Genomic DNA, 23,910 nt, shown 5'->3' with positions numbered 1-23,910 from the left:
TTTATTATTTCATTTTTTTTTATTTTTTGAGGGTCACAATCTTAACACGACTATAATCTGAAAGAAGAGGCACCCGTACACGTCTACAGTGGTGGTTAATCAAATCCATATCTAAACATGGGATGCGAAAAAAAGAAGAAACATCATACACTGATGCAGAAAGCCCAAGGCTTCCAGTCTTGTTAACTGGAGACCTAAGGGAGTCTGAATGCTGGGATTCCATTTCTAAACCTGCTCCTCTGATATGTGTAATTTCTTCATTAGGTTTAATCCTGATGGCTTCCATGGAAGGAGGGTTAATTCTTGCTTCACGCAATTCCACAAAAGTCTTGTGTAACCTCAACACAAATCATGCAATGTTTTAATCTTTACAAAAACCCTAACTAGGAAATTACCGCTATTTTCCATTAGAGTTCAAATAGCCCTCTGAGTCAAAAATAAACCTTAGCCAACCACATACAACGTCACTGTGGTCACCACAAAGTCTGCAGCGTGTGTCTGTGAAATTCCTTAGGTAGCCACACTGATCAGGAATTTGGCTCCAACTTTTAAAGTCCTCTGACTGGTTTTAAAATTATTTGATGGAAAATGAGACTCTCTAGAGTAAATCTGTAACATATGCAAATCTTCTTTGTGCAAATGCTTTACCTTTTTTTTTTTCTTTTTTCTTTGCCTTTTCTGGTATATCAGCCAGAAAAACACATCTGTAAAATTGCATTGTTGAAAACAAAAAGGCCAAACTAAAATATCCAAGGTTTTCATTCATAGAGGAATATTAAATAAAACAGTGTGTATACTGACATCATTTTTAATCCTTACTCTTGATGTTGATACTCAAAAAAAGAAAACACTACCAAAAGAGTTCATAATGTGTTAGGAAACTTAATTTACTTTATATCTTAGCGTTCAGCTTTTTAACCTCAGACTTATATCAGATAAAATTGGGATTAAATTGATTTAAAAAGATTTTTTTTAATGTTTATTTTTGAAGGAGAGAGAGAGACAGAGGGAGAGTGGGGGAGGGGCAGAGAGAGAGGGAGACACAGAATCGAAAGCAGGCTCCAGGCTCTGAGTTGTCAGCACAGAGCCTGACGCGAGGCTCAAACCCACAAACCTTGAGATCATGACCCAAGCCGAAGTCAGATGCTTAACTGATTGAGCCACCTAGGCGCCCCAGGATTAAGTTTATTTTAAAAGATACATGTAAGATAAATAATCAAATTTTAAATCATATTTAAAATATGAATCAGTCTTTATGGTCTGCAGGATTTTTACAGTATTAGACCAGAGAGTGGTTGGATCAGGCTGTCTATCAGTTTTCTCCCAAGCTTTTTATTTTACTTTTTTTTTAATTTTTGTAATGTTTATTTAGTTTTGAGAGAGGGAGGGAAAGGTGGGGAGGGGCAGAGAGAGAGGGAGACACAGAATCCGAAGCAGGCTCCAGGCTCCAAGCCATCAGCACAGAGCCCACCATGGGGCTCGAACCCACAAACTGTGAGATCATGGCATGAACCAAAGTCAGATGTTCAACTGACTAAGCCACCCAGGTGCCCCAAGTTTTCTCCCAAACTTAAGATTTAATGATTTTTGTGGATTATGCAAAATGCTATTTCCTGCTGAAGGATAAAGTGGTTGTACCTCTCCACCACTGGAATTAAGTAATGACTGGTCAGGGACATCGGTATAATCTATGTCCATAGGGCAGAGCATAGTTAAACACACAAAACATGAATTCTAACCTCTTGTATAAAAGACAGCAACCAACTGAACTAACATATTTCTCTCCTTATCACCTATTCACCCACAGTGGAAACCTTGCACTTTGTTAAACAAACCCTAATTAAAGTTGTCTGATGAAAGAGATTCACAAGCAGTAGACAGAATAGAGAATCGTTAAGATACCTTTTAATTCTGCCTGAAACTGCTACAGCCATATTGTAACCATAGAGGAAACAACTGCAGGTTAAAGCCAACTTGGAGGGTGGGAAGGTGAAGAGAAATAAGGGCCCTGTGCCTTAGACATCGCAGAATCACTGAGTTCATCACCTCTTGAGCCTTCTTACTGCTGGAGGTTTTTTGGGTTTTGTTTTTTTTTTAACAAGATAATAAATTTATTTTATATAACAAAAAAATACAGACTCAGCAACTCTCTTAAATCGAGTATTTCCTTCTCTAAAAGTGTATATAAATACCTCTAGATTCTGTACAGCGGCACTGTTCCTTAGACTTTCTGCAGTGCTGGAAAGGTCCTCTATCCACAAGGTCCAATTCGCTAGCCACCAGCTGCATGAGGCTATTAAGCACCTGAAATGTGGCTCGTGTGACTGAGGAACTGAATTTCAAATTTTATTTAATTTTAACTAATTAAAAATGAAATTTCCACATGATATGCATATGCACAGGCTATGCCATTACACAAGGCAGCTCTAGAATAAAAATCCCCTAGTAATAAGTAGATCTCAGCCTGGTCCTGGGAGATCATCAAGCTGGGGACCTTCCACAGGGCCACCTTGCTCACAACTCTAATTGCCCACAACTCTAATCCTTTCGGTGAAATTTGACTGCATTTCCTTGGCTCAGGAGAATACAATCTGCTATAATAGTGTGCTTTCCCCGCAAATACTTTACTGTCCCGACATGTTCCACATTTATCCTTTCAGAGTATCCTTCTCTCCTACTCATTTCATGAGTTAATGGGAAATGAAAAATATTTTTACTAAATTAAGCATTCCTACCCTCAAGTTCTTACCCAGAAATCCTTTCTGTCATTCAGGTTGCAGCCAAGAGTAAGTAGTGGATATCACCCTACTTTAAATTCTCCAAGGTATGATACATGAAGAAGATAACTCAAACCAAGGCCTTTATGCGTCAGAGCTCAAAAATTCATCTTGATTTTTTTTGGTTCTCCTACTACCAGGATAGCTGAACCATATTTCATTACTGTTTCATTTTTCCCACCAGGTTGAAAGTCTTCAGCAATGTCAATTCTAATATTTCCCAGCACCCCAAATACTCCATCAAGTATGGGTACGTGTAGTGATCAATAAATATGAAGCGGCACATTAAAACATTCTGAACTTCTCATGTCAAGCAAGAACAGGTGACGTTACAAAAATCAAAAGAAATAATGTATTTGGGCCTCGGAGCCAATATCCCAGGCTGTAAATAAAGTACCTAATGACTATATATTTATACAATCGGGTAGTCTCTTTTAACATAAATGAGTGCTTTAATAAAACAAGATGACAGGAAACAACACTACTGTTAAAGTTGGGAAAAGTCCTCATTAAACACCACTTGTTAGACCGATTCACCCAGATGGCACTCGGTTGATTTTTTAAGTGCCAAATGCCCAGATGTTACAAAACCCACGTACCTCCACGGTGTATAAAAGTACTTGGCACTATTTTCAAAAAGGTGTTGTCAAAATAAAATAGTCCTTTTACCATCGTGTTTGAGAATTATTTTTATTGCAATCCCAATGCAGGTTTTAGCATGTATAATATATAAAGAGTAAACTCTCAATAATAAAGTTAAATAGGCATTTTTCACAGCTGGCTGAAACGACTAAGTGCTGTGTAATTGTTTCAAATTATAATGAATATTTTTACTCTTAAAACCTTGGCAAGACAAGGGTTTGTTTTAAAAATTAATAGACAATGAAGCCCACAGGATGTGACCATTAAGAGCTAAATGTGTGGTTTTGCTTCACGTGAGTTATTTAGCCACACGTTCTGGGGCGTTCTTTCTCATGTTTGCCGCTTTCCAAAAGAATCAATAAAAAGCATGTGAAAATATCTAAATGAACACAGGGGAAATAGTGTCAGAAATCAATACGTCTCTACCAGCATGTTTAACCTGCTGAAATGAAGTGTTAATCACAGAAATAAGATACCATATTACATTTATAAACTAATGAAACTAGAAAAAGCAAAGCGTGTGACACTATAATTAAACAGCTGGAAGACGTCCAAGCCTGTGTAAGTTGATAACCCTGGTACAATCTCTGGCAGTGAAAAGGCAGGTCTGCAGCGAGTTGATACGGCCAGCTTGGTTGTTAATTGAATAACCAGCAATCTATAAACACTACTAATTGCGTGTGTGGGAACCTGTGTACAACTAAAGACGCTGCCTGAAGGAGCACTCCAGAAAGCCTGCGTGAATAAAGCGCTCGGCAAATCTTCTGTCTCGCTCGATCCCTTTGAGTCAGAGCTTGGTTCCCCTGCATCCTTCTGATTAACCTCTACACGGCAGACTTAATGATATATTTTTCAAAAGATCGTTTTTCTTCCTAACCCCGCTAGGCACCGCACAACTGTCAATGCCCCATTTCAGAAAAGAACAAACAAGTCATCTAGAAAATTCAGCCTGTGAATGGAAAGCTTTCGAAATCGTAAAAGAAGACATGGTCTTATTCCCAACAGGCAAAATGCTTTTCAGAATTGTTGCGACGCGTTTTGCAGAAATGTGGCAGCTGCTGAGAACAGCACGGAGTGTTAAGATTTGACACTTTTTTTCCCCCCTTCCTTAAGGATATAGCCATTTGGGGAGGCTCGGAAACCGTTGTCAGAATTTTACTTATTCATCCATTTAATAAATCCTTTTAAGCTGATTATGTCAACCCTGGTGACTGCAAAACATTTCACAACTACGGCTCTAGGATCTAAACAAACTTTTTATTTTTTAGGTCTGTAGAGAAGACCGCTTGGCCCAAGGGATTAGTTATGAGATATGACACCCCTTCCAGCTTAACATTCAGATCCAAATAAGGCCAGTCTAGAGCAAAGGTCATTATCATTCTGCAAGTGTCTAGCAGCTTCCAGAAAATGAATTGAGAGACTTAATCCACTCCCCGGTGGATATAATACCACATCATAAAACCCGGGACTACCAGCGAGAGTTCTGTGCGGTACTTAGCAGTGCAAGTATTACAGCTGGACTGACTTGGCCTCATCGTGGCTCCAACACGAACAAACTGGGGGCTAGGAAGCCTCAAGTCATGGGGCCTCGGTTTCTGCGTCCGTAAAATAGGAACTGCAGGGTACATCTCGTAAGGTCGTCATGAGGAACCAAAGAAAAAATGAGGGCGACGTGCTCAGTAGAGTGTCTTGCATGTAGAAAAGTGCTCAGGAATTGTAGGGTTTTAAAAAATAAAGCATGCATTACCCATTACAGACAAACGGAGAGATCAAAATACGTGCACAGCACCAGCCTGTGGCCAAATAACTGGGTAGTGTCTGAAGCTGAGTTTCTCTCTTCCATTTCATCAGGATGGAAGAGACATCGAATTGCACCAGAATTCCTTGGAAAAAATAACAAACTTGAACGTCTCCACTTTAAGACACAGACATATATTAGCAAACTGCGTTCTATCCAGACTGAGGGTAACGCCTCACATATGAGACCTTCGGTCAACTAGAAACAAAGATGAAAACAAACTATAAGGAATCATTACGAATTAATTGTTTTAAAAAGAATAAGTTGGTAAGTCGGAAAGGTGTGATAGATGGTGTGCACAGGGAAATAAATGCAGTATGTGAAACGGCTGTCACCTTTGCTTTCACACCAGATATTTGCTGCTTAGAGAATTTTTAATCTCAAGAGTCCCCAGGCTGCTAGAAGAAAAGGCCGGATGTACACCGTTTAGATATTAATTTCAGCCACTTTTACCAAAAATCACAATTGGCAAAAAAAAACTCTCTTTGTTACTTTTACCAAGTAACCTGACTAACAAAAGGCATGCTAAGTGACAAGAAGTTACAGACCAACCAAGCCCCGGCAGGTATTGCTAAGTCCTCTGTCCATTCACAGAAGAAAGTGGGGGGTGGAGGGGGTACACGATTCAGTCTCTGCTACAGCCCAAAGGCTCATTTCACTGGTGGAAATCCTCACCTACAACACGGGCACAGCGGCCTTTTGGAACCTGCACCTGTTTCCAGTATATCCAGCCTCACAGCACATATAAGCAGTTAGATTTCTCATCTTACTGCATTTGAACTTTAAGAAGGTGGAAACTGTCAACAAAGAGCTCTCTGCTCTTGAATTAATTTTATTTCTTGCTCCAACAATCCAAACTTCCTGCTTTTAGGGCCCAATATCAATCCACTTTTAGCTAATATGGTACTCAGGTGAATGCAAAATGTAGCAGGATTCGTTAACAATAATCATTTATACATTAAAATACAATCATATCCAGAGGCACCTGGATGGCTCAGTCGGTTAAGCGTCTTGACTTCGGCTCAGGTCAAGATCTTATGGTTTGTGAATTAGAGCCCCACCTTGGGCTCTGTGCTGACAGTTCAGAGCCTGGAGCCTGCCTCAGATTCTGTGTTTCCCTCTCTCTCTGCTCCTACCCCGCTCATGCTCTCTGTCTTTCAAAAATGAATAAACGTTAAAAAAAAAAATACAATCATATCCAGATGAAAGTCCTCCTAGATTTCAAAAGAAAGTATCTAGCTAAAATTACATTGCATTTTGAATACTTGAATATGGATATTAAATAAGGCATGACCATTTCCCAAATAACTGTGTGCGTGTATATGAGTGTGTGAGAATACAGACATTAGTCACACAAATCTCAGTTATGAGTGTGTATTATACCTGTACCATTATTGTAGATCCCAGAGACGTCACTCAAAATTAAAATGTATCCATTACTTGAAATCAGAAGAAACTACCTCTATACAATATGGATCATTCAATTAAACCAGGAGAGTCCCCTGAACAATTTTTTTTTTTTTTTAAGGAAGTTTGCTTGTTTATAAATGTGTGATCACATGATAATAAAAAATCCCTTGGGGAGAAAGGATTCATGGACTTTAGTGAGTCACATCAAGAAGAAAATTGTGGCTTTGTATGTCCTCCACTGAAGCCAACATTATAGAAGATTCCTGACACAAAAAGATGAAGACTATATATTTTTCAAAATCTAAAAATTTCTACCTTAATATAAAAAGATTTTCAAACTGCTACCAGCATCAAAAACCCTGAAAACACCTATTACTAATTTATTTCATTTCAACCCCGTATTGAGGGGCATACCAGATAGACAACAAGCTTTGTGGCTGAATAAAGAATCCTTACCCTCAAGGAGCTGCAAGTGAGAATACACCTTAGACTCCTGCCTATATATAACATTGTGATATACTAGACCACCGTTCTACTAAAGTTTGGTGGTTTCCAAAGGGGAAATAGTATTTTGTCAAAATGAGAAGGTGGGGGAAAGGGCATCCCAGAGCAAGGTTTCATCCTAAACAAAGCATGAGGTTGAAAAGTGCACGAACTGATTTGGAGGCGATAAGACCACAGAAGGCACAAAGGTGGAGTACTGAATAGAAACCTGCAAAGACAAGTTGTGGAGAGCCTTAGAGATAGTTTAGAGCCAAGCCAGATAGCTTAGAATTTCTCTGAAAGTCAATGAGGAACATCCAAGGGATGTTTTTGAGCAGGGAAGTGATGGTGAGAATGGTGTTTCAGGAAGAGGGTGCTGATGGAAGGGTGAGACAGGGTGGGAACGGGGACCTGACCTTGGGAAGCCAGTTCAAGGCCAGGGCAGCTGCTTGAGTGAGAAATGACATAGGCGTGACCAGGACAATGAAGTGAGAGGGGATTTACAGGGTACTGCAGAGTGAGCACAGATAGGAACTGGACTGAATGTGCAAAGAGAAGGATCCCCGAAGATGAGAGGGGCGCCTGGGTAGCTCAGTCCGTTAAGTGTCCAACTCTTGATTTTGGCTAAGGTCATGATCTCACGGTTGGTGAGTTGAGGCCCTGCATTGGGCTCTGTGCTGACAGGGTGGAGCCTGCTTGGGATTCTCTCTCTCCTCTCTCTCTGCCTCTCCCTTGCTCTCTCTCTCAAAATAAATAAGCATTTAAAATAAATTAAGACTATTAAAAAAAAAAAAAAAAAGAAGGCCAGCATGCTATTTCTGGCTTGGGTGACTGGATGATAAGGCTATTAACTGAGATAGGAAATAGAGAAGGACAATGTTAGGAAACTTCAGGAACTAGCTGGGATAAAACATATTCATTATATATATGCAGTGGAGAAAATACTATTAACATCCAAACTAAAAGTAAGTATGCCCTGGTTAGCATGAAAAAGAAGTTAACTTTGGCTCTTTCAATTAAAAAAAAAAAGCATACTGGGGCATCTGGGTGGCTCAGTCAGTTAATCTTCCAAATTCTCCTCAGGTCGTGATCCCACGGTCTGTGAGTTCGAGCCCTGCATCGGGCTCTGTGCTGACAGCTCAGAGCCTGGAGCCTGCTTTGGATTCTTGTGTCTCCCTCTCTCTCTCTGCCCCTCCCCTGCTCACATCTGTCTCTCTCTCTCTCAAAAATAAATACACATTTAAAAAAATTAAAAAATAAATTAAAAAAAAAAAAGCATACCTATCCTACTTAGTTAAATCCACTGTCAACACTACTTTTCATATAGAAATGCTCAAGAAGCTCTCAGATTATATAGCTCTATCCTCTCATTTTTTGATTAATTATTTCCTAAGGATATCCTGTATCTGTAAATCAGATCTTCCTGAACTCTAGAAATTAAACTGCAATGCAAACATGTCATGCTCTTCTCAGAGAGCACAAGTGTTTAGAGCTCACGTATGGCTTGTGTACAGCCATTAGAGATGGTCAGAAAATGACTGCGTGAGGTTCGTGTGGATGTAGAAAGCAGGGGGGGGGACCAAGAAGCTGCTTCGCATTGTGGTATAATTTAGTCCCCATAAACCTTCCAGAAGAAGTGGTCAGTACAGAAGAGTCAGGTGTGAGGAGGACTCAGACCTTAGATGTGGCAGTTACCAGTAAGAGCTGGGATGGGCCGGGAGATAGAAAAGAAGGAAAACAAACTCAAAGGAATGCATAAGTTACCTTCAACATCACAACTCAGGTAGTTACGCACTTCGTTCAAAATGAAATTGATATCTTCTTCCGAAGGGATGGGATGGTGTGTAATATCCGTTGGAGTGTCGGTAGTGCCGGCTATTGTCATCTTTTGCCAGGGTAAGAAGAAAATTACTCGCCCATCACTGGTTGCTGGGTCAAGCAGTCCCATGCTCTCTGGGCTGATGTAAAAAGAAGGGTTACAGATTTCTGAAATTAGCAGAAGTTTAATCCTTAATCTGCAGTCTAAAAAACTACTTTATTCACTAATTCTCATAGAAGCAAACAAGAAACACATGAACTATTACTTTAACTGCCGATACTCTAGCCTAGAAATTCCTAAAAGAAAAAAAAAATAATATTGGTAACAGAAAAAGAAGGGAGCATGTGTGATATTAAAACTCACAGCTCAACCAGCCCTCTCCATCTCAACAACGCAAGGTTAATTAAGAAAGTGGACTTCACTTTCCAATTGTTTGGGTTTTTATATTCTTTGGACCATTCACATCAGATAATGTCAGCAGGGATAAGTGTCTATAATTCCTTTTGTGATGGTGAATTAAGGATTGCTCTTCAACCTTTTTTCAAGTCAATGAAAAGTATTTTCCTTGGACATTTGACATTTGACACATCTTTCAGTGGAAGGTCTCAGAAGTACATGAGAAAAGTGAAGGCTCTAAGTTTCTAGCAACTAAAATGTGATCAGAAAAGTTCTTTACTTCTTTGTACCTAGATGAACTTACACCACTTCACCAAATATGAAATTTCTTACTTTACTTCAATTTTATAGAAATCTCAAGAAGTGCATCAATGAGAAAAGGGCTGGGTTTTCTACTATTACATAAATAACAGTGAATGAGGGCAAGGTCAAAAAAGGGAGAGGAATATCTTAGCAACGAGTCTTTAAACAGACATAAGAGGCTAATGTATTATGCTATTAAATCAAGGTTCGAAGATGCCTCTTTTGACAGATTACATAAAATCTTCCCAAATATGAGTCAATAATTTTCACTAACACATACTTAATATTTTAAAACCAAATTATAAAACACACCAGAAATAATAAGCAACTAGAAATATTAACAAAACCTGTCCAGTTGTCTCATTAAATCAGAAACTATTGTTTTCATGCATTCATGAACCATTCAAAGAAATTTGGAGAAGTTGAAAAAGGGGCGGGATGATCTTAAAGTGTCATGTTCAAACAGGCCCTACCAATCTTCAGAGAGCTGTTTCAGTCTGACTGAATTCTCATAGCAAGCCAATGTTAAAGACATTTTCAGCTTCTATTAATGAAATTTCTTAAATAGAAAACACAATTCCATTTGGTTTAAATAAATTTCAAGAAGTCCCTCCTATACCCGTAAATTTAAAAAAAGTGTAAACTTTTTATGTTTATCATTCCTCTGAAAAAACTTAAAAAAAAAAAACTCATATTGATTCAATTGTATAAGGGTGAGGGCCTAACAAGTGCTTAAAAGTAAACAACAATAATTTATTTCATGAAAAAGAAATCTAGGAATACCTGGCTGGCTCAGTGGGTAGAGCACGTGACTCTTGATCTTGGGGTCTTTAGTTAAACCTCATGTTGGGCATACAACTTGTTCAAAAAAAAAAAAAAGAGCTACAAAATTACTTGAAAAAAAAAAAAAAAAGAAATCTATAGTCAGCTTAGCATATGCATCTTCTTTATGTAAACCACAAAGAGTGTAAGGCTTTTGTTGCAAAGACCCATGAGTCCCATGAAATGCTGCCATTTCTTTTTTTTTTTTTTTTTAATGTTTATTTTTTGTGAGGGAGAGAGAGCAAGCACACAGGGGAGGGGCAGAGAGAGGGGGAGACACAGAATCCAAAGCAGGCTCCAGGCTCTGAGCTGTCAGCACAGGGCCTGACATGGGGCTTGAACTCACCAACCGTGGGGTCGTGACCTAAGCTGAAGTCAGATGCTTAACTGACTGAGCCGTGACTGAGTAACGGAAATGCTGCCATTTCTACAGAGCCTTTGTAGAAAGAACCACTGTCTACAGGATCCGTGAGAGACACGGAGAGAGTGGGCCACAGTCCTACTTAACATACGCAAAATGCATCAGAGAAGTGGGTCAATCATTTAAACCTTCAGCTAAGATTTCATCTTCATTCAGGGTTGAAGGAAATAATTTTACTTTCATTTTTATATATTGAAAACTATAAGTATCGAATATTTTATATTTTTTTCTTTGTGTTTCTCCTAAGACTCTCTTAAAAAAAATCTTAAAAGACACTAGTTAATTACGTAGTTTGTAAGCAACTGATTTGATCCTGGGTTAATATGCCCTTACATTAAATCAGTCACTTTGGGGCTGGGAATTAACTCATTCAGAGTTCAAGCTTTCAATCTGATAAATAGTACCATGTTGAAACAAAAGAATAAACTGCATCTCCTAACATTTAAGGAACAAATTATATGTTGGTATATTTTATGCATGATCATTTTATAGAGCAGATATCATATGAGGTACTTAAGTAACTCAATAAACCCGACAAAATTTTGCATAAAATTATTATATTCAACAACCTAGACATGAAATGCTAATAGGAAAGCACAACTACTGAATCTTTTAAAAAAAAACCTTCCAATGCAATAAAAGCAGTTTAAAGGGTGAAGGTGATGGTTACCAACACACGCATAACTGGATCCTGTAGAGAATCAACTGCTTAAGTGAAGACATATGTGTCAAACATAAAATTAACAAGCACAGAGGGAAGACAAAGCTAGTAATGAATGGTATAAAAATTTAAGAATCCACTTGGAAATACCTTTCATCAGTTCTAAATTACCTAATTCATACTCTCCCTTAGGGAAACGTTTGTTTTCTTATGAAGGATTAGTTCTGCAAGGTCACACTAAAGTTTGAAAATGGAGAGCACCTGTAGTGATGGTCTATACGGGACAGGGACACGTAGGTCATTCCTCAATATGTCTGATTCACTGACATCAGGAGGAAAACCACGCTGCTAATTTACGTGTGCATCTAGGATTAAACATAATGAACATTTTTCTCAAGCAGACCACTGCCTTCCTCAAGTACCCTTATTTCAACTGAAATCAATTTATTGTTAACTACTTAGCAACCAGTGTTAGAGCTAACAGTACGCACACAGCAATACAGAAACAACAACAACCACCCCCACCACAACAACACCCCCCAGAAACCTGACTTCTTGTCAGGGGTAAAAAAACACCTATAGGTAGAAGGAGGAGATGATTATTTTCATGTGTGTAAAGTCATCGTGCATTGTGGCTGCTTTAAAAAGAGCATCTAACCGCAACTCTGATGGAAATTTCAGGTTTGTTCTTCATGTAAAAACTAAACAACACCTTTAAAATTAAATGATTTCTGTGTTCTGGGTTTTTGGAAACTGAAATAATGCAAACAAAAAAAGTCTGCTACCATGGCACATGTCTTTGAGGGTCATAACAAGGTTAACAAATGCCATAAAGATACTCCCAAAACAGCCCAACACGACATACACATGGTCCTTGCCTTACATTTAGCAGCCTACACTCAACAAATCAGTGGCTACTGGACTCACTGCATCTCTAAACTGATCAGGTTCTAGTGGAAATGTTAGACCTTAAGGTGCCACCACCCAGTGTATGGGGCAGCCCCAGGAGGTCTGACTCATCCCTGAGGGCCAAGTGGAACCCTCGAGCTATAACTGAGTGTGACTGACTGATGAGCCCAGGCAGTCATTTCAGTCTGACATCTCCCAGCCCCACCCAAGAAAGTGAATTGATATGGAGAGCAAAACCAGCCGTCTGGGATGGCTGCAGGTCAGGGCTAGAAGGGAATAAACCCTTAATCCAGGCCAGTATCCAAAACTAAGGAGCTCATCTGCAGCAGACCCTGAGCAGGAATTGGGCTGCAAACCACTCCCGGAAGGTTTCTGACAGGAGGTATAGCGGTTATAGTTCAAGGTGCTAAAAATGGGGACATTAATTCCTCCCAAAGTAGCATGAGATCACTTACTGCATCTGAAGCAGGCCCAGCTGTAACTCACACGTTCACGATTTATGGGGAGGTGCCCTGAAGCTAATGACAAATTCTGGGGATTAAGAAAGGCATCCTGTTTTGAAAATATTACATCCAGGTGATATATATTTATATTTCTTTAAAAGCACCTATCTACTCTGTTATTAGCGTATTATAAAGTTTAGTACAGAACTATATGGTGTAGCATTACCTCTTTCATGTAAAATGTTTAAAAGGATAGACATTTGTGCAAGTATGAACACACGGTTTTACAGAAGCAATCATAGGAAGTGTTACTGATTACCAGAGAACAACTGAAATGGGGAATAAGGCAGGGGGGCGTGAGAAAGAAGAGAGAGGCTCTCACTTTTCCTTTTGTGTCCTTCTATTTTCTACAGCGATTACTTTAACGCACTTATTTTTATATACATGGGTTATCTGAGCAATAAAATGAAGAATCATATTTTGTTTTCATAGTTTCACTTTTCTATATCAAAAATATCCCTTATAGGTGTTACATTGAATTTTAACTTTAAAAAAAGCAACAATCTCTATTTGGTCAAGTTAACACGAAAAAGTTAGTAGGATTCATTCCGGAAATATTTACTGGTCACTATTAGACACTGCATGAAGAGCAGTCAACAAAATAGATACAAAGGATCGCAGGATCATTGTCAAAATGTATACAAATCAGGTACTACCTTGAGATAAGGAACCAGAAGCTGAAAGAAGTAGTTTGCCAAGGCCAAACAGTCTGTAAGAGGTAAAGTGGTGAACATCAAGTACTACATCAAGGTATCACCTTAATTTACCCCCTGTCTCCCCATTTTAATGATGGGCAAACTAAGGTTTACAAAATTCAAATGGCCTGCCCCAAATGATATCTATTAAGTGGCAGAATTAAATTAGGGAATAATGAATCCTCTGACATCACAGGACAATAGTGAAGAAAACATGAAACATAATAACACATGAGGATATACTGAATCTACTAAGATCTAAACAAATATGCAAATGTGTGTGTCTGTAGCGTAGGTCTTATATCCATAGCCTAAAAGATATTAAAGAAAAAAACCCCTCCAAAAAACCCCTTATAAACTAGCTGTCTTCGCATATTTTTAATCTAATACAAAATAGATGCATATGATTATGAATGAAACTATTGTTGAAAACTTCTCTATATACAAGAAACATTTGCATATTTACATGTATTTACTTCTCTCCTTTTCATTTAACAAAACTCCGGTTCCAGATTTTAAAACTCTATTAAGTACTGCTACATAAAGTTTTATTATCAAGACTGAAACACCTTGCTTTCTTTAGTCCTCAATTAAAATACTAATGATGGTCTACTTATCACACATAGACATTTAAAAATGAGACAGAAATCTTAGAAGTTGGTGGATAAAAAATGGACTTTCATATTTTTTTTAATAGAAGTGTAATATTTTTCTTGGTAGAAGTGAATTTGGTACAAATTAGGTGTATCCTGGAGTCTTTTTGGGAAGATTTGGTTATTGAAAAACTGATGAAACAGCAGCATCACATAACATAGCAGGATAGCATCCCAGGAGAATGTAGATATTAAACAAAATACAGATTCTGTTCATCCATTTAATCAAATATTAAAAGACTGATATAACTTTACAGAAATGTATTAAAACATGGAAGAGATCACTCTCATCCTAACCACGTTACCTAGAAATTACCACCTTTAACTGTTACCCATAATCGTATTACCTAGAGATAATCACCGTTAGTATTTGATGTATTTCCTTGTAGTCTTTTTTTCTATATTTACGCAGTGTTGAGATCACATTACACATTTAATCTTACATCCTTCATTCTAAACTAACAGGGTATCGTTACTGTTTTCCTAAAACATTAAAGTTATTTATAATTACAAGTTTTAATGACTATATAATATTCCCTTGTGCAGATATGCCACAATTAACTTATCCATTCTATTAAGGTTAGCACTTAAGGAGTTTCTAATATTTTTCAACTATAGATAATATCATAGTGAATACCAGGAGCATAGATCATTACTCAATCAAAATTACTAGTTTGCCTACTGGATTTACCACATATGGAGATAAAAATGGTATGTTCCATACTCTCGTCATGGTTACATGATTTTTTTCCACAGAAGTCTTGAAATGTCCATGAGATCCAATTATAATTAATTTCTTAACTAAAACCCTCTAAATGTTTCTTTTTTAATTTGTTAAAAATTTCAAAAATATAATAAAAAAGAATAGTGCAATGTGCCCATCAGTCAAGTTCAATGAATTTCAGTGAATAGGTATCTTTGTTTCATCTCTCTCCCTACCCATTTCTCCGACAATTATCTTTGTTAATATGAGAGATCAGAAATCACATCCAATTTGACTTGCTGTGACAGTTTTCACAACGCATTTCAAAAGTCATAAACATAAGAGTACACGAGAGGTCCTCATGTTCAGATTCTTCATAAGCCAATTTGAGTATTTATAAAATTATGTTTTTAGTGTTTTAATTAAAATATGCCCTTCGTGGATTTTTTTTTTTTTACAAAATTCACCCTTAATATTTTAATTAACATTCAAAAACACTAAGGCGTATTTTCTGAAGGTGAGTACACTGAAGAAAGTACAATAGATCCCAAATCATTAACCCCTAGAAGTGAGTATTGCCGTAAAAGCTAAGAAATTCCCAAGTCTGGATTGTATTTTGTGTTTTGGAAGAGTTCCTTTGCTTATTTCTCCTCATTTTGAACAGGAAGCTAGACCATCCAGTAAGAAAAGTGGGCTGAGGGGCACCTGGGTGGCTCAGTTGGTTAAGCTTTGGAATTCAGCTCAGGTCACGATCTCAGTTTGTGGGTTCGAGCCCCGCATCGGGCTCTGTGCTGGCAGCTCGGAGCCTGGAGCCTGCTTCGGGTTCTGTGTCTCCCTCTCTCTCTCTGCCCCTTCCCAGCTCGTGCTCTCGCTCTCTCACTCTCATTCTCTCTCTCTCAAAAATAAATGAAGAAGCTTTAAAAAAAAAAAAAAAAGTGTGCTGAAAGAATAAATGCAACCAATTTCCTGTCCCCCTTGCAAGGGTGCCGAGTTGGCACACAGTTACCTGTAATAACCAGGCATCACAATGTGGACACCAGCGCTCGGCTGGCAGATAGCTGCGGCGTTCTTATCATCCATTTTGCGCACGGTGTCTGTGAAAGGTCCCGTAGCATTGATAACGCATTTGGCTCTCACATCAAATTCCTGCCCTGTGAAAGAAAGCAGCATCAATCACACACCCCATTTATTTCCCTGCTCACCGATGCTTTGGGTTATTAATTTACCTATAAACTTAACCTATGGCGAAGTACACTGTGCACCACACGAAGGGACACGAGCAGCCAGAGTTACTGAAAAGCCACACAAAGGGCTTGCATCCGAGTCGGTCTACCCAACACAAGTCCAAATCGAAGAAAGAACGTGCCACTTCGTCATCTCGGTTCTCAGTCTATTTTGCAAAGTGCCCGGCATCTGAGCGCCAAACGTGAAGAAAGCCGGGTGAGTAAATAATCCGCTTTCTCCCTAAAACTCAAATGTGTAAACAGCGCTGCCGTGAGACAACATAGGTCTCAGTGCTGGTTTTGTTCAAGGAAACGAGGTGATTGTGAAGCTCTGCCTACGTGGCCACAGAACCAGGACAAGAATGGAAAATCCAACCAAAGGTAAAGTGATTGACTCTAACGATGTATAAATGCACTGCCTGTGTCACTTACTTTGAAACTTGGCATGCTTATTTAATTTTATTAATAACATGTTTTTGTCCAGAAAGCGGAATACCTTCCTAGCTGTGGGAATTTTGTGGGCATTTATTATTATCATTATCATTATTGTTATTTAACACAAAGGGGAAAAATTGCCAAGTACCACAAGGGAAAATTTTCATGTTAAACCAGTCATTGTTGACAATAAGGAATATAATTAATATGACTCTGAAATCTGGCTTAAATAAAAGAGAAGTGACAGAAAAATTATGATTCAGTCATTACATCGGCGAGGCAAGATGCTAAGAAAGACCTTCCCGCTAGGGCCTCGGCATACCTGTGAGCACGTCCTTACACCGTGCACCGCTCACTCGCTCTTTCCCCGTGTGGGGGTCTGTCTTCTTGAGCAAGCTCACAACCTCCATGTAATTGGCTGTGGCAGCCCCGTACCTGGCAGCAGTGAGGGCAATGGCAAGGTTCATCCGTGCATCGTTGTGTTGTCCTGCAGCAGGGGAAAGCATCAGAGGAGGGACAGGAGTCACCTCGAGCCACAGACTGGTGGAACAGAAGTGTGTCACAACAGATATGTCACATCTGTCCCTGTCACCCAGAATCTACATGATGGCTGGTCAGCTCTATAGGGCATGATTTAAAAATACATGGTCGTTCTCGGCCAGGCATTTACCTGCCATTTCACCAAGTGCACTTTTGTATACCGCCGAAAGGGCAAAAAATACCCCTTTCGTACGGAGCTCACATCAATTAGCTGAAAGTTAAGAAGTAAGTAATTATTCTCGCAGCTCCGGAACATATGTACATGTCAGACTTTTCCTAATACAGACAACCCGTATGCATGAAAGTGAAGCAATTCAAAACCTCAGAATATTTGACACCCCAACTGGTGTTGATTAACAATTTTTATGAGTATGTGCTCTATCTAATATTCAAAATCAAGAGCTTAATCCCCCATAGAGCATCTCTATGCATTCTATAAAAGGATTTTTCTTGGTTTGACTCTTGATCAGAGCTCCTTAAAATGTAACATTTTTTTTTTTAATCACACATAAAAGGTAAGAAATTAAGCAGGGCAAAATTTAATTACAGAACAATTCCTACCTGTATTGTTAAAGATTTATTGCTGAAAAATCCTAGTTAAAGAAAACTAAGAGGGAGGTGAGGGGGGGGGGGGTGGGGGAAGATGATTAATCACTTTAAAATACTGGCATCACTAGAGACGTTTTCTATTTATTATTGCCAGTGGAGTTCACGCTGACCAGGAAGAATTACTCTACATTGCAGGGGCCAGGTTCTCTGTGCCCTGAATAATTAATTACTCAGGGCTAGATGTATTGAATCAGGGTTCAAATTCCCACACACTGGGATCAGTTCTATCAAGATAATACTGATAAAGGGATGAATTTGTAATGGATATTGTTGTTGATTTATGTTGCCAGCATACCAAACATTTAGTATAAATGGTTTATGTAAAGTTTCTTCCTTGTGATTCCGCCTGTGCAGGGCCAGAAGCCCTGCACAGGTAATCTGTTCCAGCTAAAAGGGCAAAGTTATAAAGAGAGAATCAATGACTAAAGATTCTGCCACCCCTCCCCACAAACATCTTATTCTAAAACTGCTGAACTAATACAATCAGCCAAGAGCCTTTCCCTCTCCATTAAGTCCTCTATCAGTAGAGAACATACATTAAACTTCAACATGCAGAATAAGGGGCTATTTCATCCCAAAATTAATAGAATGAAAGTAGAGGAAGAAAGGAAAACAACAGCGGCGGTAGCTGAATTCAGTGGGAAGAAAGACTGGTAGCATTTGTATCAATTTCAACTCAGTTTGACTCTAAAGTTGCTATTAAAATAGCAGACACATTTAAAGTTAAGTCTAAGAAACCAACTTCTATTAATGTAGGGCTCATTTAAAATTGGAATATGTTCCACCAAGTTAAATGCATGCAAACAGACCAAAGACACTGAGAATTCCATTATAGATCTTATCTCTAAATTAAAGAGAGTACCCATCCTATCCAATCCTTCTGGGAGATTTATGTACCTAACAATGAAACACCCTATGGGCAGTACAAGAAATCCAAGCCATGTTTGTAAGGTAGCAAGCCTCACACCCCACCAGGTGTGCCTTGATTTACACACTGGACAAGTCTCTGGAAAGCCATGTGTATATTAACTCTCTTAAATCCTACACAGAAGTCACTATTGAAAGGGACCAGGCAGAAAACCCATTTGTTAACTGACAGATTACTTCATAAAGCAGTGTATCTATTACACAATCATCCAGTAACAAAACTCTAAGCTTTGAACACACCAAATCTCTCTTTTAATACCTTATCAAAATATAAAGTCTCACTGGAACAGCATTGGTATACTTGATCAAGCTCTGTTGCTTCTATACTAAGAAATGCCTCAATTAATTTCCAAATCCTGAGACTTTTAAGGTAAACAAGATCGTCCGTTCAAAGTGTGAGGAGGAAAGAAGCTTCTTTGGTCCTTATCTCCCATGCCCACCCACCCTGCTACCCAGGAGCCCCTGCCTTGACCCAAATCAGCATGGCACTTATGAAGGACGGCCCTTCCTGGGATGATCCTCACCTGCCATAATTCTTCCACTCCCATTATACTTACTACTTAGGATTGTTACATTTTTGCAACTCCCTCAACATTCATGCCACTTAACACCTTCTTGTGTTTGTCCACGCTAATTCTTCTGGCTGAAATTCTATTCTGGAAGCTCTGGAAAACTCCTCTTCATCCCTTGTGACCTGGTTCAAATATCCCCTTGAAGTCTCACCATATCTGAGTCCCTCCAAGGCAAAGTTGTTCATCCCTTATTCTGAGTCAATATCACATCTTGTATATACATTTTTAGTAGCCCTTATGATATTATGTTCAGCCATGTATCCATCAACTTAAAGAAATAATAAGCTTTGATTATGAGTCAGGGACTGACATAAATGCAGAGAACATACTGGTGAAGAGACACAGGGTGGTCGCTCTTCTCCCAGAGCTCACCTCCCACTGTAGTCACCAGACAATTTCCCACCTCTTCATCCCACTCACGGCAAGGCAGAAAGTCTTTCTCATTCATTTTTTTTTTCTTTTTTTTCCCCTCGTTAGTGCCAAGCACAGAACAGGTATCCAGTATGTATTAAGTTTAGCCAAATTCCATTCTGTGAGTTAAATAAACAGGTTAATTTATAGCCTTAGATTTACAGTCTCATAGATTTATATAGTCTTTAAAAATAAAGAAAATAGTCTTTATATATATATATATATATATATATATATATATATATATATATATAAATATTCTTTAGAGAGTTATAGTTGTGTATCTAATAATGGATTGTTTTTGTCTTGTGTTAAAGAAACTTCAGACATCAATAAGTTGGTGGCAAGAAATTTGAGAGAAGCAGATAAACCTCAGAAATGTGGAAAATCTGAACTTCAACCCAAACTAGTCCTTATATTTAAGTTGAATAAGTGTGACAGGAGGAGAAATGGTGATGAATGATTCCCTTAAGACTGACCCCACATATTTCCCCTGGCTCTGCAGGGGAGTGCAAACACAGCTACTGTAAGTTCTTAAAAACCGAGGAGTCAGCAGTTGGACTTTCCTCCGGGCCCCGGGAGCTCACATCTCCACCCAGAAGTTCCCTTCTCTGCGGACATTCAGTTAATTCATGTACCTCCTTGGATTCCTGGTAGCTCTCCTCCCCAACGCACATTCAATTCACCCTTTATCCTGAGATACCCAGATGCTCTCAGTGTATGCTTCCTGGAAGAAATGGTAAATTTCCACTATTCTTAACTAAATTCCCCCTCCAACCCCCTTTGCTGACATTTTGAAAGGTATCTATATGCCTCCTGTAATTTTGTGTCTGGAGACAACGTTTTTGACAACATTGCATGTCACTGGAATGTGATACAATCATCTCAACTCCCCCACCCCATTGATCTGCTTATTAAGCTTGGATTTTCCAATCCGCTTCCTGAGAGCCAGGCAACATGATACTACTCACGGATCAGTGAATAGCTTTACATTGGCACTGACGCAAGGGCCCAGACGGGGACTGTGAAAATCTGTTTCCTACTCTATTCTCCTTTTGCGCTTGAAATCTCACATATGTGCACATACTGAACTTACAACTCGTGTGAGAGGAAGCTCCTAAGAGGTGGAAGGTGTAACTGTTTTCCCTTGTTTAGAAAAACACAATATTAAATCAACCTACCCAAAAGAATGAAGGTCAGTGGCGGTAGAGAATGATTTTGCCTTAATTCTCCATGGCCCTGCGTACAGGATAGTGAGAGGTATTTTACATGAAAAGTGTTTTAGAATGTGATCGTGGAAAAGATAGGCCTCAAACGTAAATATTTTGGAGACTAGCAGCATCGCTGTCCTCAGAGGGTTTCAGAGTTTAGCAACTAAGTGAACATGCAAAATAGCTGGAAAAAAAAAAAAAAAGATATAATCCCTGAATGTGTAAAGGATGTGAAGAATGAGTAAACACACAAAAACCCTAGGTAACAAATTTCCTGGCATTTTCCTGGTTGTGCAGATCTAAAATTCTATGATGTCCTGAAATTCTACATATAATCTTCTTTTAATACAGCGTCTGTTTAAAATGGCCATTTACAGTGCACAGACCTAACTATGGACCCAGAAATCTGTATAGAAAGTCTAGCCTTTAGGGAAAAAAAAAAAAAAAAAGCTCTTGATTAAAATAACACCTGTCCATGACTTCAATATCAATAAAACCTGCCACTGTTGAAATGTTGAGAATATTTCCTTCCATCTCCCTATGCCTGATCTGGGTCTTGGGCAATCATATGACTACTTCTGGCAGGGGGAGAAAGGATGCTTGAAAGAAAGAACACTTCCTTAAAGCTCAAATCCCATTCCTAACAAAATCCACAGGGCCTGATTCATTCTCTCAGACTGACGGTGTCACAATGACCTCTTGGGCACCTTCTCCTTAGCAGTCTGCCAAAGACAATTCAAAGGCTAACCTACTAAACTTGAGCTGATTTAATATAATGATTATACTTAAAATTTCCCTTTCTGATGGGAAGAGTGCAGGTAGAAGCAGAGTAGAAAAGGGATGTGTGTGTGTGTGTGTGTGTGTGTGCGCGCGCACGCGTGCACGTGTGGGTGTGTGTGTGTGAGGGGATTACAAAATCTGGCTTAAGTTCATAGGATGAATAAAACTGAAAAGGAAAACTCAACATGAGAACATACTTCTGACAGTCTATTGTGGCAACAATGCAATTTCCAAAAGTACATTATTTATAAAGGTGATTATTTGTGTGGAGCATGGCAGGGATCAGGGAGGCTCATGAAGCAGCTAAGGGAGGATGCACCTTACCACATATGGTGGAGAATGGCTCTGGACTTGTAAGGACAGAGTCATATGTTTAGGGGGACTCCTCAGGGCTTCAGGGTCCTAGACAAGGAGAGGAACTGGGTAGCACTTCTGAAATTATACAGTGCATGTAATGGCTAGTCCTCAATAGCTACCTACCCCTTTCAAGATTTCACTTCAACCTACTCCTCATTTCTGGCCTCTCTCACTTTGGCCCAGCATGTCGAAAAGGAGAAAGGGCATGAATGAAGACCAAACGGCAGGTACTTTATAAAGGAAATCAGAAAAATAAAACTGGAAATTAAATTCTTCCATTAGTTCTACAATTACAGTAAAATCTTGATTCGAATGACTTTTGTGGGCTATGCTATATTGCAAAAAATTCCTCATACCTCCCTGTAACCCTTTGCTATGAATCTTCAGTGTCCTCTCCCACTCTAACCCTGGACTCAGCCACGTGAAATTGTTTGGGTCAATGGGATACTAATCGATGTGATTTTAAAAAGGAGGCTCTACAAAGCCAAAAGACACACCCAGGCTAGGCTGCTGGTACCAGGAGGGCGATGAGAGGCATGTGGCAAGTTGCCCCCAGTCATCTCGGCCAAGGCCATTCTGCATCGGTTGGCAGTCAACACCTCTAGACACTAGTGCAAATTCTGGGGAAACCAGAAGAATCCCTGAGCCAACCCCAGACAAGATCAGAAGAACCACCTAGAGGACCACCCCAGTGCATGAACAATAAATCCTAACTGTTTTCATACTCTCGGGGGTTTATGGTTGTTTGTTATGTGGAATTGTGGCGATAGATAATTTACACAGGCAGTGTAGCCAATTTTCTAATAAAATTAATCCTGATTAAAAATAGGTTCTATCTTCAAAACTGCCTTCTAAGATGGTGATTTTTGAACACAACTCATTTTCCCATAGAAATGGTATAAAATAAATGGGAGTAAGATGATTAGGCTGTGCCAGAGAGCTAGTTAGATCAAGAGGTACCTGAATAAGGGAATTAATGGTTCCAAGAGCCTCAAAGCCCATGACCTCCTCACACGGACTCTAAATCTCTGGGCTGACTCTAGTACCATTTTGAAACGCCTCTGCTGTTCTTTTTGCTTACGTTGTCCCTACTCCATGAGACATCCTATCCTACCTGGTAGCCTATTCAACTTTCATCTTTTCTTCATGAAACCTGCCCTGACTCCTCTCAGGCCCAATAGCCTTCTCTACTCTCTGCTTCCGTCACACTTTGAACCTACACTTTTTACAGCACAAACTATTTTCTAAATATTTGCATTCAACGCTCAGTCACTTATTGAGCAAATATGTACTAATGCTTTTAATGTGTCAGAAACTGTGCTAGAAATCAGGTCTCCAACAGACCCCTAAAGAGGCACCGTTTCAGGTCTAGAGAGCCTTGGTTCTAATAACATGTTCCTAAAAGAACAGAGTGCACCTTATTCCATTTTGCTTTCCTAGTACCTACCACAGCATTTGCTGCCTGGTAGATATTCAAAAATGCGCTGAGTGAATAAATGAGTAAATGTACATGATTATAGAAATCACAGGTCAGAGACTGCTCAAATAAGGGAAGTGTGCTCAAGACTAAGAGATTCTAGGAACAGCTGCTGACCACTCAACTCTACCCTCCATAGCTGTGGTCTCCACTAAACCAAGGAACTACTGTCTCTCTACCTAGCTGCCCAGCAGACAGTAGAAACAGGATGTCTTCTATCTCAAGATCTCTGGTGAAAACACAAGCAGAAGGAGAAGGCCAGTGGTAAAGTTAAAGCAAGCGAGGGTTTGATGTATTAGGACAGCAGGCGGCAGATCCCTTTAACAACTACTGGGTACATATTGTGAGCCAGACACGATGCTAGGCTTAGGGG

At 39.2% G+C, this 23,910-nt stretch overlaps 1 protein-coding gene across 5 annotated transcripts in view; it reads right to left on the bottom strand.

The window, feature by feature from the left end:
- Positions 1-23,910, bottom strand: part of GPD2 (glycerol-3-phosphate dehydrogenase 2) — a 228,675-nt gene that overhangs the window by 18,366 nt on the left and 186,399 nt on the right. For all 5 annotated transcript variants that reach the window (XM_042994464.1, XM_042994465.1, XM_007078490.2 and 2 more), the window contains 3 exons: positions 16,976-17,140; positions 16,002-16,146; positions 8,875-9,068 (listed from right to left, as the gene is read on the bottom strand). In XM_042994464.1, coding sequence (XP_042850398.1) covers positions 8,875-9,068; positions 16,002-16,146; positions 16,976-17,140 — 504 coding nt within the window. The remainder of the gene's footprint in view (positions 1-8,874; positions 9,069-16,001; positions 16,147-16,975; positions 17,141-23,910) is intronic.

The sequence above is a fragment of the Panthera tigris genome, chromosome C1 (assembly GCF_018350195.1).
Source record: "Panthera tigris isolate Pti1 chromosome C1, P.tigris_Pti1_mat1.1, whole genome shotgun sequence".
Taxonomy (NCBI): domain Eukaryota; kingdom Metazoa; phylum Chordata; class Mammalia; order Carnivora; family Felidae; genus Panthera; species Panthera tigris.
The sequence above is the reverse complement of the archived record's forward strand: the minus strand, read 5'-3'. Positions and strand labels throughout refer to the sequence as shown.